Source organism: Corvus moneduloides, chromosome 2, assembly GCF_009650955.1.
Source record: "Corvus moneduloides isolate bCorMon1 chromosome 2, bCorMon1.pri, whole genome shotgun sequence".
Taxonomy (NCBI): domain Eukaryota; kingdom Metazoa; phylum Chordata; class Aves; order Passeriformes; family Corvidae; genus Corvus; species Corvus moneduloides.
In genome coordinates, this window is record NC_045477.1 from 93,161,070 (window position 1) to 93,176,828 (window position 15,759).

Genomic DNA, 15,759 nt, shown 5'->3' on the forward strand with positions numbered 1-15,759 from the left:
TGCATGAAATGCCTCTCTCAGACAGGGCAGAGCTGGGTGAGCAGTGATGGCCACTTCTTCGTGAGGAATGTCCTTCTCCAGCTTCCCAAGAAGGGGTTGGGGTGACGCCCCTCTGACTCCTATTGCCAGCTCTCCCCTAGACACTCACGTCAGGGTTTCACAGCAGCAATATTATTCACAAACAGATTCTTCTGCCATGGTTCTTTATTTCTGTGCAGCTCTGGCAAATGTGTATGTTCTACCCACGCAGCACACAAAACAGACCCCTCTGCTTTCCGCTCTGTTACTATAAATCTCATTTTCTCCGGGATGAGCATCCATTCAGAAGAGCCAAAGAGAATTTTAGAAAACATTAACTGTGTAAGTTTGTCTCAGCAAAATCCTTAGCCATTTCAACCAGGCAAGTTTGTCATTTGTAGTTCCTTTACAAAAAAAAAAAAAATAGAAAAAACAAAACCAAATTCCGTGTGCAGATGGTTCTTGAATGTCCCCAGTTAGGGAGACACCACAACCTCTCTGGGTAATCTATTCATCTAGTAACAGGGCCACATTATCCTTTGTTTTCCTTTCGTTATTGATGCATTTCAAGAAGCCATCCTTGTTTTCCTTGAAATCCTGGGAATAGTCTAGTCCAACCACCTGACCACTTCAGGACTGACAAAAAGCTGAAGTTATTAAGGACGTTGTCCAAACGCCTCTTAAACACTGGCAGGTTTGGTAGGACATCAACCACCTCTCAGAAGGAATCCTGTTCCAGGGTTTGGCCACCCTCTCATTACAGAGATGTTTCCTAATGCTCCCCAGTCGCAGCTTTGAACCATTCCCAAAGAAAAACTGCTGTAAATTTCAATGCAGGATTATTTAGATGGGAGCAGAAGGGGTAAGAACAGCCCTGCACACTGGCCAAGCAACAATGGGATGAATGGAACATTCAGATGGCCTTTACTGGGTCATGGCAAGGTTGCTGCAATTTATGTCAATAACACTTTACTGAAGATGAGCTTGACCTTCAGAAGTTGCAGAAACACTGCAAAAGGGATTAGTGCATAACAGATCAGGTATTTGACATTCCCCTGCTCTCAGACAACTTTACCTCCTAAATCTTCCAAGTGTTCCAGTTATATTTTATTATAGCAAAGTGCGCAAAGACATTTCACAGTAAGCAAGTGAAAGACTAGGCTGGCGAAAGCCTAGACTAAGTAGCTTCTTGCTGTAAGGGACTACTACTACTGTAGGAAAAGATGCATATGAACAGAACCACACTACTTTGCAACAGAGAAAATTAACTCAGCAAACCACTCTCAGCTAAACAAGTTTTCCATAGAAACTCAGTGTTCCTAGGTAACACTTTTTCCTAATCTGTGATTTTAACCAGAGGTTAATTTGGTTATTAAATAAGCTTTACACACACACACAACTAGCTGGGGTTACCTTGAGCTTCCTGGACATGCAGACACTGACCATGCTCAGAACAGGTTTGGGGTTTTCCATCTGTGACTCACCAATAGCTATGGCCCAGTAAACTTCTGATCCATTCAATAACTCACCACATGCAATGGCAGAGTAAACCTGTGAGCCTGGAACTTGGAGTAAAATTCGAAATGGAGCAACGCGTGCATTAGAGTCTAACACGGCATCCAAGGCACCAACCAAGCGACCTGCAAAGAAAAATGGGGGAAAAGAGGATTAATCCAGTTTTCACTTCTGTAGCCTGCAAGTTGTTTCACATTTAAAACCATAAAATTAGAATACAGAACGTAACGATAATGATCCTTCCCCAGTTTTATGCTATGATTTACAGGTGCTCAGAATGCAAAAGGCAAACCAGATTAGAAGATCAAAAGCATATAGAATTCTCTGTGTTTCTGGTTTTGCCTCATATATATGTACACAACCACAGAACTGAAGTGGAAAGACCTGAGGGCATCTTAAAAAGTCACTGTTCCAGTCCCACTCTGAATTTGGATAAATACACCTATGCTGTCAGTGGTGTTTGTCTAACCTGTTTTTCAAAACCTGCCACAACCAAGATGCAACAGCTTCCCCAGGTAGCCTCTTCCACTATTTTCATTAAGTGAAATTACTTTCATTACCAAAAAAAAACCCCAAAAAAATAAAACAAACCCTACCCCAAACAAACAGGCCAACTACCACAATCTTAAACTTTCTTGCTGGAAATTAATCTTGCTCCCTGGAACACGGAGAGTAATTGGCCACAGGCACTTCTTATGTTAATGCTCAACATAATGAAAAAGTAACATCACGGTTTCCCACCCTTTAATGATTTCTCTTTTTCTAAAGAAACCCAAATCACCTCATCCTTGTGGGTTGTGTTTTCCAAACAGCTCATTGTTCTTGAACTCACATTGGAATCTCTCCAGCTTATCTTTAAGCATGACACTCTAAAGTGGACCTGATGCTCACTGCTACTGAAGTCTCAGCCACAAGCAGAAAGGAAGATCACCTCCTGTATCTTGCATACAGACTCCTGTATCCAAGAAAGCTTGCAGCAGTATCCCACTGTAAATCAGCACTTGATTTCAATACAGAAAAAGTCATTTTGAACAGCTGGAGCAATTGCTGACCCCAAAAAAGACTTTCCATTCTGGAGGACACCTGGAGCTGCTGGAGTTTCTTGCTACCCATTCCCCTGAGCAGGCAAAACCAAGCTATCCATGACAAAGTTATCCGAATGCCATGATTTGCAAGCTGATATATTAAAGTAACTCAGAATTGGTTTATGATGCTTACAAATAGCAATTCAGAGCAGCTTTATATTCAGTTGTCCTGTGCATCCTGCAGAGATAAATCTCCTAAGGAGAGGGATGGCAGAGTGAGGAACAGCTTTACCATGTTTGTTTGTATCACTAGAGTATCTAGGAAGTTTTCTGCAATGCTTCTTTTTCCCTGTGCACATCTAACTTTTTCAACCTGTTGTATCTTTTTTCCTTCACCATTAACCCAACAAAAAAGGAACTAAACTCCACCTCCAAAAGGTTTGCTAGCCCTTGGCACCACATGCTGTTTCAAATATGGCATTCTCCAGTCCATCACCTAAGTGATTAATGGAAATAATGGAGACCTACCAAGTCTTCATCCTAATTGCCTTCTCACTTGGATAACAAATGACAGCTAATTAATTTGAGTATAACACAACCAAACAGCATTTCAACCACTTTCTGGTCTAGAAGCTGTAAGAAGCTCACATGGAACAGCATCAATAACCTTCTGGGAGCAAAGAAAATTACTTTAAGTACTTCCTCCTTGCATACACACATGCCATCGATGATGCTTTCAAAGCCAAGCAGAAGTTGGACACAATATGTCTTAAAACTGTATGGTGAAATATTCTTCAACAGCAGTTTGCTTCTCACTTAAATATGTGACCAGATATTACACCCATCTATTTAAAATGGAGATCTGAATTTAAAGACTGAAGATACGTACAATATCTGAAATTGCTAAATGTTCTCCTACAACGACAAGAAAAAAGCATAAAAACTCATCCTAGTATAAAATGTAGCAAATTAGCTGTGCTCACAGAAAACAGAGCACCAACTTTAGTGTGCAGTCTTCAAAACAGTTGGATTAAAGCCAGTAAGAGAGCATCAAATGATGCAGAGAACAAAAATAGGGTTTAACTTTCAAATTTCAGAAGAATTGAGACACCACAGGAAAGAAAGAGAAGAAGAAATTTCTGTGCTGTGCATGTTTTCCCCTGATGATAGACCTAGGAGAAAGATTTCTTTTTCATTTCACTAAAGTCATGGAAAAAAGTCAACTAAAAGCAAGTGCTACCAAAATCCCTAGAGAATGCTTAATGAACATCTGATTTGTGAAATAGCTTTTTTTCTCTCAGAGCCCATGAAAAAACACATGAAAGAACAGAAGTAGCTGCAAAGTTTTGCTTTACTTCTTAGCCTATGCAAAATTAATTCCTTTTTCTCTTACTGAATACCAGACCAGAAAACCCAATTCCTCTTCTCACTGTTTACTTCTGCTTACAATTTCTATTTTGCTTACAAACAATTAAAAAGAAACCCATTCCTCCTTCAACTGTACGAAGAAATAATCACCTCCCTTGTCTAAACTACCCATAGACAAAATATTAACTCAGGATGACAAGGAGGAGTCAGAACTAATATGCAAAGAGAAGAAAAAAGAGTGTGGCCATCAGGATACCTGCCAGAATAAAGCCCAGGTGGCCCGGCCCCCCTACAAGAGCTTTGCAAGGGCACAGCAACCGCATACATAAATCACTCTAAGCCACCGCTGTGGCTGACAGGGAGCCCTGTCCTGTCCCACCTCTGCCAGGAGGGGATGCGGTGGCGTTGCTGTAGAGGGGACATAAGGGCAGCAAAGGAAAATAAGAGCAAGTACTGCTCAAGTTGAGCAAGCAAAAAGAGTGGGTGCCATCCCCATGTTTGCGGCTCCTTTATTCTTCAGATGAGAGACTGAGAAAGGTAGAGAATGGGGAAAAAAGATTAAGAGTGCATTTGCAGAAGCATGAAAAGGATTCAACACTAATATATGCACCCTGGCCTAATATGATAATTTAGTTGACACTGTAGTAGCAAGAAAATTACAAAAACTAGACGCAAAATTTTTCCAGTGTAAGTTGCCTCATAATTCATTCGGGGTAACTTTTGCATCATAACACTGAAAAACAATCAACCAAAAAACTCCTGAATGAAGAAACAAACAACAGTACACTGATTCTGAAATATGCTTTGAAAAATACCCAGCTTGTGAGCAAACACCTTTCTCACAGTATGTCCAAACAGCTGGTTCCATGGAAGGGTCTCTTACAAAATGGAATCTGTTTAAAAAACAAAAGGGTATCTGGCTTGCAAGATAAATTACATTAAGAGCATCGGGCTCACATATTGATGCATCAACTTGCCTTCAGTCAGGGTGATACAGACCTCTTCCACATCACAGACAACAGTGAAACCTTTTCTACTACAGGACAGGAAAAAATGAAAAGGAAACAGAAGCAGAGGAGGAAAAGAGAACTGCTACCCTGGTTTTCTTCCTAAAACTCCTTTTTTTTTAAATTTTTTTACCCTATATGGGACAAGATTTTTGGGAGGAACTTATAATTCAGAGTAGCTCTTCCCCTTTAATGAGCCACTTCACCAACTTCTTGTCTGTTTTTTGACCTCCCAAGAGGTCAGAAATATTTCAGGGAAAGAAATGAATCATACAGTAACTGTACTATGGAAAGCTGCAGACATGGGTTTACAAAGCCTTCCACAAAACACCACTGACAAAACACTGCAAGTTCCTCAAAAGGTACAAGTTTCTTCATGCAGAAAGAATATTTTTAGGCTAAAATTCACATGCAAATGTCTGGTGTAATACGCATATTTTTGACATATATGGAGAAGAAAATAGGAGAAGTGCAAAGGCACTTTTCTACTGAAATTATATGCTTCTCTTAAAAAAATCTGATCATTTTAGCTGGAAACTGGATTTCAGATAGAGGCAACATCTATCCGTATTTTTCAGAAGTAAATTTATAAAACGTATCTGGAAAACTCACTACGAATCCCATGCTTTACTTGGTAGATTTTATTTCACTGAAACATCTATTTTTGTGCGTATTTTGTTGCTGGAATAAAGAAAACTGGATACCTCCAAAATAAGCCTGTTGTACTTCCAATTGCACATCTGTTTGTATCAAATGTATGTGCATATTATGGATACAATACAAGACATAAATTGAAGTATATAAATTAGCAAGAAACAATTTCAAATTCTACAGCTGGTAGGGACTGTCTCCCCTTTACAGAGGTCAACCTGTAACCAAATAGAACATAAACAGGACATCATGAATCTGTTGAGCATTTCTTCACACACATACAATCAAAAAAATTAATCAAGGATATTTCTATAAGGATCAGGTTCTCAAATGAACTATCAAAAGTGTACTACTCTTCATCTTTGAAGATATGGTTTCTCATACCCCCACAGAGAGATAAAGGATCCCATTACAACTTATCTTGTGTCATGTTCATAACTAATCTAGGAAAAGGAACATGTTTACACTAAGTTAACCTAACACCAACTTCTACTGAACATTCCATATCTTTCAAACTAAAGAATGCAGGGTCCTTTCCTGAATCCCTGTTAATCATCCACATAGGATTTCAAGAATTGTTTTAAACTTACAAGACACGGGGCAGACGGCGAGTAAAGCTGAACTCAAGCTAGAAACTCAAACTGAAAAACTATCTGTTATTTCCATCTTTTATGACAATATTCAAGAGGCACTGCAAGACACCCTCTACATACAGCAAGATGATTTCTATTTACCTCCATCATATTTTAAAGGTCTTAAAGGGAAATTTTTGAGAGCTACTAAATGCCTTCCCATAAATGGGCTGGTCACTTCAGCAGTTAAACCATGCTGCAAGGCAGAGGGACTTGGATTGATCACTTAGGAGTCTGGGACTAGTAAATTAATAAAACCCTCCCAAAAAACCAAAACAAAAAACAAAAAGGGAAAAGGCCCCAAAGCTGCCACTGCTTTTTTTTTTTTTTTTTTTTTTTTTCTTTTTTTGGCGGGGGGAAGGGAGGGGAGAGGAAGGGGGAGAAGGAAGGAAAAAAAAGGAGAATTAAATCTAAGTGACAAGGAAGCCTTCAGCGTCACAACACTCAGTTTTGTTACCCTTTCAGTTCTATTTGGTTTTTAAGTAAGACATTTAGTCACCACAGCCAGGATCTTTTGTTTAACATGAACTCATACATCCATTACAAAGTGGGGAATGAAAGCCAATGTTGTTCAAAGAAGCAATTACATGTAGCACCTAGCAATGAGTCGGTAAGAAATTCTGATGGCACTCTTAAAATCTGGGGAGCAGCAGGTCAGATGCACACACAGAGGCACCTCTTCCCACACAGCCCTGAATCTCCTAAATCAAGAACCTACACCCTCTCTGCCAAAGTCAAAGGGATGACAAAGACAGAGTCCAGCCTGCATCTCCAGTATCCTGGGGAACACCTTTAGTCACTGTATAAACAAACTGACTGCTGCAGAAGTTTGAAGCAGAGAGAAAATTGTCCTTCCACTTCTCCTAAGTCTACGTTGAAAAAAAAAAAATACTTGAGATTTCCACTGCACCCGGGAGCAGCTCAGCGGGACAGATGTACAACACCTGACTTACGAGTATCTGCCAAATCTAGCCATTCCAAGAAAACAGGCAGAGGCCCACTACCATACAAGGACCCAAACCAGATTGCCAAGATGCTCAGCGACTCCAAAGCTGAGGCTTCTCTCGGCTGCAGGCACCTGGCACTTTCAAAGACAAGAAAGCGATGGCACCACATGGTCTCTAGGGACTGCAGAGGCTGTTCTGCAGGGACGTGGAAAAGAGCACCTGGTGGCTACACTCACACATATCATGCCAAAGCCATGTTTTAAGTACTCATACCCTCTTTTTTTTTTTTATCAGACTCGGTTATTTTTGTAAGACAAAACCACCAAATTGAGGTATTTACAATTACAGTCACAGACCAGCATGGCTCCAGTGCAAAACCATGAAGTGAAAAGCATGCCTTTGAATTCATCCTTAGGAGCTCACTGCAGCTTGCTACATCTGCTCCACCAGAGAAAGCTGGGGGCAGAAAGAAAAATAAGCCCAGTTGTCTGAAAAAAGCTGTACTTCACCAGAAAGGAGAAACCTCTTTTCAGAAGTGGAAGGAGCTAACAGCATAGGTTGCTTCCCAGTGGCTGCAATTTTAGAAGGAAAGTTGATACCTGCAAGAATCACTCTAAGCTGTTTAGGCACATGAACTGGGAGAAAAGAACAAATCAAACAATTCGGACGATCATAAAAATAAAGGGTTTTTTTCTTTTTAAGGACAGTGAAATTGAACTAACAGCTTCCAATAAAGCAGAATTAATCTTGGCTCTTTAAGGCAGAGAAGCAAGCACTTCATACCGTGAATCCTAATTACACTTCTCCAAATAGCTTCCTCCATCCCGCAGTGATTTGCAAACAATTAGAGTCTCACAAGAGCCATGGTGGGCAGCAATTAGCCAGGCTAGAGGAGGCAAGCAAACTGGCTGAAGGAACAGCCCACCACCAGGCAGAACACAGGAAGAGACACGTGGATGTACCCGTTCCCTACCCCCTGCCATCCAACCCTGTGCTCCAGCTGAAACAGAAAGCTGCTTTTCACACCAGCCAGGATAAGCTCAGCCTGACAAAAGGGCACTCCTGGGACAGCACCAAATAGCATGGATTGCTTGCCTAGCTCTGCAAGGCATCTCAGAAGCTCTCCCTAGGACCAATGTCCTTGCTGAGAGAGGGATGGGGGGATTATGAAGCTGATTCCTATCAGGCCTCAACCACCCCACCACATAGGAGCCCTAACTTGTGACTACAAACCCAAGGGCTGAGATGCAATGAGGACCACTGCAGCCTCTATCTCACCTCTTACAGCCCACCTAGAGAGTGCCATCCCCTGGGCATTACAGGCTAAGGTGGAAGCTTTTGAGCTGCACCAAAGTAGGATACAGCCCAGGGCACTGGCCATGAAGCTACTGTTGGCCAGTGGTGGCCCCCAGCATAAACGTTTGGGGACATCTCCATATCTTTCATATCATCCTGATTTGATTTCTCTAAAAGTTCAAAATTCAGATGTTTAGCAGGTTGTTACTTTCACTCAGGCCACCCTAAAATCCATGTTTTTGATGGATAATAAACACCATCAGTTATGCAAGGCCGCTAATGACAATGGCTAAATGCAACCACACTTTGTTGAATTTTGCAAAATTACATAAACAGGTTTTGATACAATACAGTACCTATTAGAAAGTATTTATTACATTTCTACCACCAGAAAAAAGAGTCTCGAAACTTATTTGGGTAAGTACATAAGAAAAAGGATGAAGGAGGTCTCCTCCAACGGCTGTAGGAAGGCTCTGTTTCCTTTGAAACGATAAGGGCTCACCACACTCAAAGATAAGCACAGGCAACATTAGATTTCAGCATACAGACCTAATGCTCCAAGTGTTTATTCACCCAGGAAAATACCCAACATCCAAGCCCTTACATTACTTCCAGCGCAGACCTTGCCAGATCAAACACTACCATCGGGAAAATTGGTTTCTGTTGAATTGGGACTTTTTTCAATCTGGTATGCAGAAACAAATTGTAATAAATTACTTAATTGTTATGCCTAGGTCCCAGTGCTCTGGAGAAGGCGGACATCAGAAATGTGGGGAGTTCAGGCATTTCACTATGATGGTGGGTGTCCCACGGTCCCCATGACTCCCATATCCCTGGATGTGATGCTGAGTGCTTGTGTCAGACCACCACATGCAGAGGAAAAGACCACACAGGAGGAAGAAGTGAGATGAATTATGTGCTGTCTCTCTTGTAATGGTGGAAATGGCGTCCCCACCCTGGAGCACCGATTATTTCTCCCTAGCACTGCTTCCCCACGGGCTGTCTCCCCAGGTGGGCATGCTGCCATGGCAAAGCACTCACAGCTGCTTATCTCAGTCCTCTGCCATCAGTCCAGTTCAAGCCAAGCCTATTTTTATAGCCCTGAAGGCCGCTGAGACAAATGCTTTGGTTCTCATGTTACAAGTACAAATACCTGAAAGTGTTTTCCACCTGAAAATGGACAAGAAGGTGGGATATACAAGCTGCTGCTGCAGCCCTGTAAATTATTCAGACATGCAGCACTACTTGGGGCAGTATAAAAAGTCTCTCTTTTTTGGTGGGTGCTGTAAATAATGCTGAATAGACCAAACCAGTGCTAAATTAACTCTGTCACCACAGACATGCTCATTTATTTTATAGGGAAGACATTTTTTCCTGTGAGGGTGGTGGGACACTGAAACAGGTCACCTAGAGAAATTGTGGATGCCCTATCCTGGAAGTGTTGAAGGCCAGGCTGGATGGGACTCCCAGCAACCTGGTCTAGTGGGAGCAGTTCCTGCCCATGGCAGGGGGGTTGGAACTAGATGATCTTTAAGGTCCCTCCAGCTCAAATCATTCTAGGATTTTCCTGCCTTTTTCTGTGTCATTTGGCCTCCACAGCATGGAAATAAAAAGCCACTGTAGCTGTTTACTGGATTAGTCTTGCACTAGGTGGTGGTCAGTCCTATGCAGACACAACCAACCCCTCCTTTCCAAGCATGGGTACTTCCTCACCATTAATATTAGCACTGTAACATTTCAACACAAGCACCTGCATTTCACCTTAGCCATCTCAGCACCACAGTGGTGCTTAGGAAACTCACCCCAGAAAGGCAAGCAGAGGCGGCCAGAGCAGCACACACAGCTCAGGGGGCTCAGAGGTCACAAACTGGGGTGCCTGACTTTGCAGGTAGTAGCTTGGCACCCTGCTCCTATCCTTCCTTCCAACTCATGCCTCCTGGCCAAACACTGTAACGGAGAAGCCATCCTCTTGGGAAAGAGCTTGTAAATATGCATTCTCTTAAAAAAAAAAAAGTTACAGTGAAATAAAGAGATTAAAAAGGGGAAAAAACCTGCCAATCTGAATTCCAGTTGTGGGCAAGGCTAGATAATGCTTTGACGAGAGTCCAAGCTTTCAATAAAGTATGCACATTTCTCCTCCTGTGCAAGGCTTCAGAGAGCTGTGCCTTAAAGAAACAAAACCATGAATACTGACAGTGATCATTGCCAATATCCTTTATTAACATCAATATTGGAAAAGATATAACATCTTCCTCTCCTCAGACTGCTCCATTTAAAATGAAAGTATTCTGTTGGGTTTGGGTTTTTTTCATTAGCGCTCAGATTGAGTCTAACTTATTTTGGTATCCTGAACATATCTTATGACAAAAAGGCAAGCTGTTTTGAAGACTGTATTGGGGCAGATCTTTTACTATGGTTCTATGAATGTGCTACTCATTTTGCCTTTTGCCCCTCCAGAAAGTAAAGAAGACTATGGGGATTCTCATTTGCATTCCCTAGTAAAAATCCAAGTCTTCAGGTATTTTGGAACCTCTTCTGCTACAATGTAATGAAGAGGGGCAACCTAGATGAATTCCCCATCTGAGTTGCAGGAATCCTCAACCACTGTGGTCCTCTTCCTGCCTTTCCCAGAAATAGACTCCCTTATGAAATTATTTACTTCAGACCTTCGGAGATGCGCAGGGCCACTAAAAGCTGAGGTATTGACAATAATTACAGGGCTGCTTGAATGGTAGAGTTTGAAAGAGCAGCAAAAGATCTTTTCATTTTTAATTTCCAGGAAAAATTTCCAGAGCTTATCAAGAACCATTTCTCTGTATGCTTAAAAAAACTAACATCCAAGCAAAGGAAAAATAAGGAAGGAAAGGTCTTATTACACAACTAGTCAGTTCTCTGCTCACAACCAAGAGGTACTCTGTACATGAGTTCAAAAGCTATTGCCCTGCAGGAATTTTATTTAAAAGGAAAAATTAAAACCCTAAAATCAAACTTGGAAATGTATTTATCACACCTACCACATTTATTTTTATTAAAGTAATAATAAGGCTTAGATTCATATACAGAAGATGTTTTTTTCTGCCAGTGTGTTATCTTACATTTAAAAGTTGTGAACCATAAAGCTTTATAAGAGCTGAAAAAGAAATTATTTTCCTTTCAAAATGTTTGTCCTCTGCAAGTTGCAAACAACACAAAACTATATCCAGCTTGGAAAGTGCCCTGAACTGAAAATGGAGGCTGGAAGAATAGTAGGGGAAAATATCATAGCTAAATTAAAAACATGGGTAAAACAGGAAAAAAACATAATCTTTTATTGATCTACTTCAAGCAAGAAGTTAAAAAGCACTGTATCTCAACCAGACAAAAAGTTGCTTGAAACAAGAGTTCATTTAAAGGTCTTACTTAACCATATTTATAAAAGGAAAGATTCACAAATGTTGCTAAGTGGGTTTTTATATGCTAGGAGTGTGCAATGTGAAGTACTGTATAAACAAAAACTGCAACTCTAGCTGCTTGGGAAGAGTGAAAGACTACTCTCAGTCCAGCGCTCATGATGAAATCCTTCCCAATGCATCCCAGAACAAGCAGGTTTGCTGTCAAAATGCAGAAAACTAATCAAAGAGGAAAGTGCATGAAGGCTTCAACATCCCTTAATAAAAATTGAAGTAGTGATTCACTTAAAGGCTAAACCATCCTGCAGTATTTACCACAAGGCATTTGACAGTATTTTTGACTACTGACATCTGACTACTGACTACTGATGAAGCTTATCATTAATATGTAACCTCAGAACCAAAGACACTGGCAAGTATGAAATCCAACTAACTTTGACCTGTTAATCATGGCTATATCACAGGCCTTTTCTGTAGGGATTGCTAAAGGGCTCTCCAATTAGGCAAAGGAAACATAACCAAAGAATCAACATAAATCAATAAGCTAAACAATTTTTTTTCAATCTATAACTTAAAATTAGTTTTTAATTAAAAAATTATAATCCAGATTTTTAAAGTATTTCTAAACATTCCCAGTTTTCTTATTAAGCCTCTGATCCAGCAGAGCTGTCAAGTAGAGATCCAGGTAAAGTGGCAAGTTAAACATTTACTTGAAAAAGCATATCCCTAAGGAAGAAACCAGAATGAGGCTGGTCAGGTAATGAAGAGTTAAATACAACCCCCATCACTGTTTGTACCCTCTGCTTCCAAGCCCAGTGTGCATTTGGGAACTGCCCTAGGACACAAATTAAGTAACAGTAGGAAATAGTCTTCACTTACAAACATCTGCTCAGCATCTGACAAAAACACAGTACACAAAGAAACACAGATATGAAAAAAAGTGCTTTTGTGCAAGCAATCATCTTTAGTCCATTCTTCAGGAATTAAATCCACATAAAATACACCCTCCAGCTGTGCTAACTTACTCTTACCTAATAGCTAAAATGCCCTGGTAAGGAGAAAGAATTATCCTAGAAGAAAGAAAGACAGGCAAATATGAGAATTGGGCCATAAACCAGATGTCCTCACACAGGTTCAGAGCAAATACCATGTTGTGGCAACACGCACAAGGGCAACTCAGCCCTCACATCCTTTCCACCCTGGTGAAAGCAAATTACCTCATGGGTGGTCCACTGCCCATCTACACTCGTGTGAAACCTCATCTTCTGGGAGTTTTGTTCTGCTGATCCCACATGGGTCTAACACAGCCTGAGGACACACAGCCTCCTCCTCCTCCCTGGAGGAGCAGTGAGATTCTCTTCCATTGTGGCACCCGCTTTCATGTACAGGATCTTCACATCTTTTAAACTTCTTTTTTATAAAGAGTAACTGCAATCGGCCAGGGATCAAGGTATTAAAGGGAAAACAGATATGGATATTGTTCTCACTTAAGCTTTGCTTCCCCACTAGAACAAACAAAAACTTCTAACTTTTGGCTTTACCACTTGGTAGACCATACTCTGAAATATGGCAGAGCTTTCTGCCCTTCCACCAGTTTGGAAAAGACAGGTACTAATTAAGTGTCTCTGTAGTCATGTAAAGCAAGAATCAGAAGGTAAGATTTGCACTGAAAGCAAACAGTTACCAGCAAAGCTTCGCTGTTTCTCAGTATCCATCTCCATTTCCTTCATTGCAAGTAAAAACGCTGAAAAAAAATTACACTATCCATCTAACCCCAGCTTAGTGCTCCTTAACTCTTGCGTTTCTGGTTTTAGGACTCAAATTTCTAAGCCCTTTTAAATACAAACGTTTCCAAATGGCTTCAGAGGCTGTCAGAATCTACAGTTCCCTTGGAAAATGTGCGAGACAGGAGTGGCTTTCCTTTGCCAGCCAAGAAAAATTTGAGCAAGCCTGTGCACTGTAGATTCAGCAAAATGATTCACCTGAAATTTAACCAGAGAGAAAAGCAGTTTGTTTGGTTTAAACTTGCAAATTTATGTAGTGAAAAGCTCAGGCATGAGGCATTAACATTTGTGAAACTGAACCTCATGATTGTCCTGGACCCAAATCAAGCAGCTGTAAACGGCTATTTTTAACTCTGAAAATTAATCTGCATCGTCTTTACTGCCACAAAGGAGTGAAACTTCCATTTCATTAGTGACACACTGATAGCATGCGATCTACCAAGCCACAGTTCAGTTTTGTGCACTTTATGGACAGGTAGGATAAGCTCTGATTTTACCAAAAAAAAAAAAAAAAAAAAAAAAAAAAAAAAAAAAAAAAAAAAAAGCAACAATGTAGAAAGCAGTATTATCAAATGGCAAGGTCAATAGTTCAGGAAAAAAAGGTTTTAATAAAATAAATAGCAAACGTGGTAATGCAGCTTCTTAAACTGCATAGAAAATACATTGATTTTGAAAATATCTAACCATCCTTTCAAATATATGTTACCATTAAAAATTCTCACTTTATAATATTCAAAACAGCCTCGTTTGCTTTTAAGTAAGAACTACATTATTAAACTATATTAATTCTCCAAAGCATTGTATACTTGAATTCAATTGCTGCTGCCTTTGAACCAAAAGTTTGGCCCAAATCCCCTACGCTACAACGTCAGCGCAGCCTAACACATCCTTCTCGCTGGAGTTATTCACGGATCCACACTGTTGCGAGGGTACAGCGTGATCCTTCTCCGTGTATATATCCTTCACTACTCGTATCTGGAGTGCCACATGGATATAACGTGCCGGATCTACAGCCACCATAACCCGCAGTGTAATTAATGCAAAAAATAAGACAGAATGCACTTTTCCACAACATTGATTTAACCCCCTCCCCGTAACGTCTTGTATCATCCAAAAGCCAGGAATCCTACATGTATTTATATAGCTCTCGTTGTAAAAAGGGGAGGCGAGCCGCAGGTCGCGGCCGGTTCCGGAGGGGGCACGGGTAGCACATCCCACTGTGTGCCCCGGCATCCCTCCACCTCTCACCGCCGGCCGCAGGGACCTCCGCCGCGACCCGCGGGCTGCAGCCCCCGGCGGCTCTCCCCAGCTGCATCCTCCGGCCACGGGCACCGGCTCCGCACCTCCTGACGGGCTCCGCGCCCGCCCTTAGTCACGCTGAGAAACCCATCAGGAGGGGAGCGCGGGGAAGTAACAATAAAAGTGGCTTAAGCGGTGCTCAAGGCTACAGAAACGCGAAGCTGCTCCCCAGGCAACTCGCGGGGAGCCGGGGCGGCCCCCACCGCCCGGCCCGCGGCCGCCTCCGCACCGCCCGCGGCGGGGACCCGCGGCGCCCCGCGCTGTCGCCGAGCCGGGCCACCCGTACACGGGCCGAACAAAGAGGCCGCTCCCGCCTCCCCCAGCCCGACCGGCGGCGCGGCCAAGCTCCCGTGGGGAAGAGGCAGGGGGGGATCCGCCACCCGGCCCGGTCCGGCCCGGTCCGGCCCGGCCTGGCCCGGCGCTCCGCCGAACCCCCGCGCCACCAGGTACCCGTGAAGCGGCCGCCGCCGTCTCCGTGGCCCCGACGCCGCTGCAGGATGAAGTAGCCGCTGCTCTTCTGCGTGACCCACAGCTTGAGGGCGTTCTTCAGCAGCACCTCCTCGGGCTTCAGCCACATCTTCCCCCGGCTCGAAGTCCCGCTCTCTCCCCCCTCTGAGCCCGCCTGCCCCGCACGGCACCGCACCCCGGCCGCCCGGGTCACATCGCCCCCCGCGGGCTGCGCGGCGCCGGCTTCGGCTCCCTCGGCGCGGACCCGGCCGCCGGGGAGGGGCCGAGGGAGGAGCCCGGGCACGGGCCGCCCTTCCCGCGGAGCCGGGGGCTTTGTGCGGGGTTGGCCGTGCTGACCCGCACCGTCGGGGGTACGGCACG

At 42.8% G+C, this 15,759-nt stretch overlaps 1 protein-coding gene across 3 annotated transcripts in view; it reads right to left on the reverse strand.

Annotated features, from left to right (window-relative positions):
- Positions 1–15,588, reverse strand: part of TBC1D8 (TBC1 domain family member 8) — a 48,573-nt gene extending 32,985 nt beyond the window's left edge. Inside the window, exons 1-2 of one of the 3 annotated variants that reach the window (XM_032100370.1) lie at positions 15,382–15,588; positions 1,548–1,658 (exon numbers count right to left, since the gene is read on the reverse strand). In XM_032100370.1, the coding sequence (XP_031956261.1) occupies positions 1,548–1,658; positions 15,382–15,508 (238 nt within the window). In that variant the 5' untranslated portion in view covers positions 15,509–15,588. Of the gene's footprint in view, positions 1–1,502; positions 1,659–14,762; positions 15,082–15,381 lie in introns of those variants that run through there. The other 2 variants (XM_032100368.1, XM_032100369.1) reach the window with 2 other exon arrangements.
- Positions 15,589–15,759: the final 171 nt, after the last annotated feature.